General features: G+C 45.2%; 1 protein-coding gene across 1 annotated transcript in view; it reads right to left on the bottom strand.

Annotated features, from left to right (window-relative positions):
- Positions 1 to 2,655: 2,655 nt before the first annotated feature.
- Positions 2,656 to 3,207, bottom strand: part of LOC138955945 (rhodopsin-like) — a 20,157-nt gene continuing 19,605 nt past the window's right edge. Inside the window, exon 3 of the mRNA XM_070327437.1 lies at positions 2,656 to 3,207. This exon is cut by the window's right edge and continues 511 nt beyond it. Within this exon, the coding sequence (XP_070183538.1) occupies positions 2,925 to 3,207 (283 nt within the window). The 3' untranslated portion in view covers positions 2,656 to 2,924.

Raw genomic sequence — 3,207 nt, 5'->3', positions numbered from 1 at the left:
CAGTTTCCTTTTGTTCACAATTTAGTCGTCAGTTTGTGATTTCAATGCGACTGGCTGTATCTGCAATAGCACGTTATTGTGTACCTTTGATTCTAAAACGCAACAAACGGCTGCGCGTCACACGAACTTGTCGGCGGCGGCTGGCTTCAAAGAAAGCGAGCGCTATGCAGAAAAATCGTCTGCTTTGAGACACGACCTTTTGTGACCCTGCTTCCGGGCTATCTTTTTTAAACTTTCAAAACTTCGAATTGTACTGATCTTGTCTTGATAAAAAAAGAAATCTTTTATGATTTAAGAATGTTTGTGTTACAAGCTGTCAATTTATTATTTATATTTGAAAAGTTAGTTCTAGCGCACGTGCACAATGTAAGGTAACAATGTATTATATGTTATCGCGACTGTCGTATTGTGGACACATATCGTAATATGCACAGTCGATTAGACAATCATCATCTGATTCTATTTTAAAGCTTAGCAGTCAATAATCGTCGCAAAATCGAAATTAATATGTGGTTTGCCTGAAAAATACATAGTTCTGACGCCATCATACACTATGTAGTACCCGATAAAACGCAGACAAAGTTAATCTCGATGATTCTTGTCCTTTTCATATTTTTGTCAAGGAATGTACTTTTGAGCAATAAATAGCTCTTGTTTTGTGATTAAACATAAACACACAAAAGCTGCTAAGATGTATGACAACCAAATCGAAATAGGTACGCCTGGAGATACCCACAGTTACCTCAGATCCCTTCAATTTTCTACAATTGCCACGAAAAAAGTCTCGATGTCGAATTGTGATGTAGCAAAGAGAGGGCTAACTTTATATGATCAAGTCGAACTGTGCATAATATTGAGATCTGGTTAATCCTTAACAGAAACAAAACGTCTTTTGAGGGGTAATTTGCAGGGTGATTGGAACTGATACGCCGATCGAAACAGTTGGTTCCAGTTACCGCATTCCGAACACTGTTATTAAAACAATGCCAGACAGGCAGTTCATATAATTCCCAGTGAGGATAATGGTCTTAGTCACAAGGTTCCTTTTCGGTTTTTCTCTAGGTTGCGCACAAAATGTCTCTGTTGATTGAAGCTTACAGCAAAATGAAGTAATAATCACCATCATTGTCAGTCCCGGTATTGTTATACTTCTCTTGTCACTGCGTTGCTGAAGTGACATTGCACTTCGTCGTCGTCGTCGTTGTTGTTGTTGAAATTGTTATTGTTGTCGTTGTAGTTGTGCCATTCTAAGAAGCTTAATTTAGCAGGCCCATATTACATCTGTCCGGCACATTTCCGTCGTCTTCTTATTGTCTCATTCGTCACTGCTAAAGCAGGCAACTCTTACCCTGAGAACTCTTCTTCGTGTCCACATAAAGAGCATGCTGGGAGCAACACAAAGCCAGGGTCGCCGACAGCCAAGCCTTTTGCCATGCACTCTCTGCATTGTTTGTCGTCCTCGCGATCGTGTATCACAGTATCAAAGAGGAGAACCTGATGGGCCCGGCACAGCCGTACAAAGCTACTGAGGCCAAACAAAAATATATGTTGGTTTAGGGTAACATGACCCCCAAAAAATAGGGTCGGTAGGTCGGCTTTTTTATTTGAAAAAAACCCCCAATTTAATCTGGGTATGGTTCGCAAAATGTGCCAGAGGTTGTATTTTTTTTTTCTTGAGAAAGATTTCTGATTCCTCCCCCTCATCTTCCTCATCCTCCTACGCAGGCTCCTCCTCCTCTTCCACGCGTTTGTGATTAATAGGTAGGCTTTTGTGCCTCCTCCTCCTTCTGTCCTTCTCTTCTTCCTTCTCCCCCTCCTTTCTTTTCCTTTCTTCCTCCTACTCCCCCCCCCCTTCTCCTTCTCTTTTTCTGCATCGTGGACTTTCAGTTTTGCAGTATATATCTGACATCATTTTTTTTTAGGTGCCCTTGCAACAGAACAGGGTGTAAAATGAATCTGCTGCAGAGTAAACGCTCTTCATTGCTTCTCGCAGAAGGTTCGACATCTTTGCAGAACGTGTGCAACAACCATGTACTCGAGATCGAGCCTGCAGAATGATACCTGTACCAGGCGCCATTAGAAAGGTTTAAACAAGGCCATAGTTTTGGTCTATCTAGCCTGTGCTTGCACCTTCTCCCGGCTCACCTGCGGTTTGTGTTTGGAGGATGTTGGGTTGCACAGCCAATGGAGACTATCAAGACACCACGGTGCACGAAGCTCATATGCCAATGTGAAGCTAGCTGATCTCGGAATTGCTTTTGGGGGACTGATAATAGGGTGTACCCTTGCTGCATATCTGACGCAGCCGCTGTTCCCGTTCCCACAGTTGTCGCTGTAAATGAGTCTCAGTGTTCCTGATCGAAGTGGGAAAAGTCGTTATAATCATGACAGTTCTTCTTTTCTTGAAATGTCGAAACACCTCAGAATAAGCTGATGGAATGGGCTGCAGCTTATTCTACTAAAGTGTTCTCGTAAAAACGCCATTTTAATCGAGATCGTAAGTAAACGTCTTGCTTGCTTTGCGCTGTTCTCGCCATTAAAGTTGCCGTTGTAGTGTTAAAAACTTCTACAAGGTCGCAATCCTCAGCTACTGCTTGCTCTACTTGCTGAAATGGTCTCCATGCCTAACCCAGGGTTGTAGTCGGGGGGGGGGGGCGATGCTGAGACAAAGAGCGTGCATTTAAAGTGCTAAAAGTAACGTTTAACGTTTACAGCTACCCCTTCCTCGATCTGCTGAAGCATCCTCTGAGCCTTTTCCGGAGTTTCCGCGGTGGGGCTGAGACAATGAGTGTCCCCAACTCCCTGTCCAAGTCCAAGGCTTCACTTTGCTCAATCTACCGAAGCAGCCTATGAGCCTTTCCTGAAGCTGCCGCTGTGGAGCTGAGATAAATAAAAAGTGTGCATCTAAATCATCGATGCCACAGCTACAATTTGCTGTTACCGCCGCCGTGCTTTGTGTAACCGTTGCGGCCACTGAGTCCACCGTTAGACAGGCTGGACGACCTGGTGGGGCGGCGTTCCATCAGCTTCGTGGGCAAAAACGTGCCCAGCATGAGGCGGACCTTGCGCCGCACCTTGGGGTGCGAGATGGAGTAGAGGACCGGGTTGAGGGCTGTGGACGTCTTGGCCACCAGGCTGGCCGTGGCGGACACCTGCGCGGTCACCAGCGACTCCTGGCCGAACAGCCCCAGGAAGCAGACCACCAGG

Source organism: Littorina saxatilis, unplaced genomic scaffold (genome assembly GCF_037325665.1).
Source record: "Littorina saxatilis isolate snail1 unplaced genomic scaffold, US_GU_Lsax_2.0 scaffold_360, whole genome shotgun sequence".
Classification (NCBI taxonomy): domain Eukaryota; kingdom Metazoa; phylum Mollusca; class Gastropoda; order Littorinimorpha; family Littorinidae; genus Littorina; species Littorina saxatilis.
Note: the sequence above shows the minus strand (reverse complement) of the source record. Positions and strands in the feature narration are given on the sequence as shown.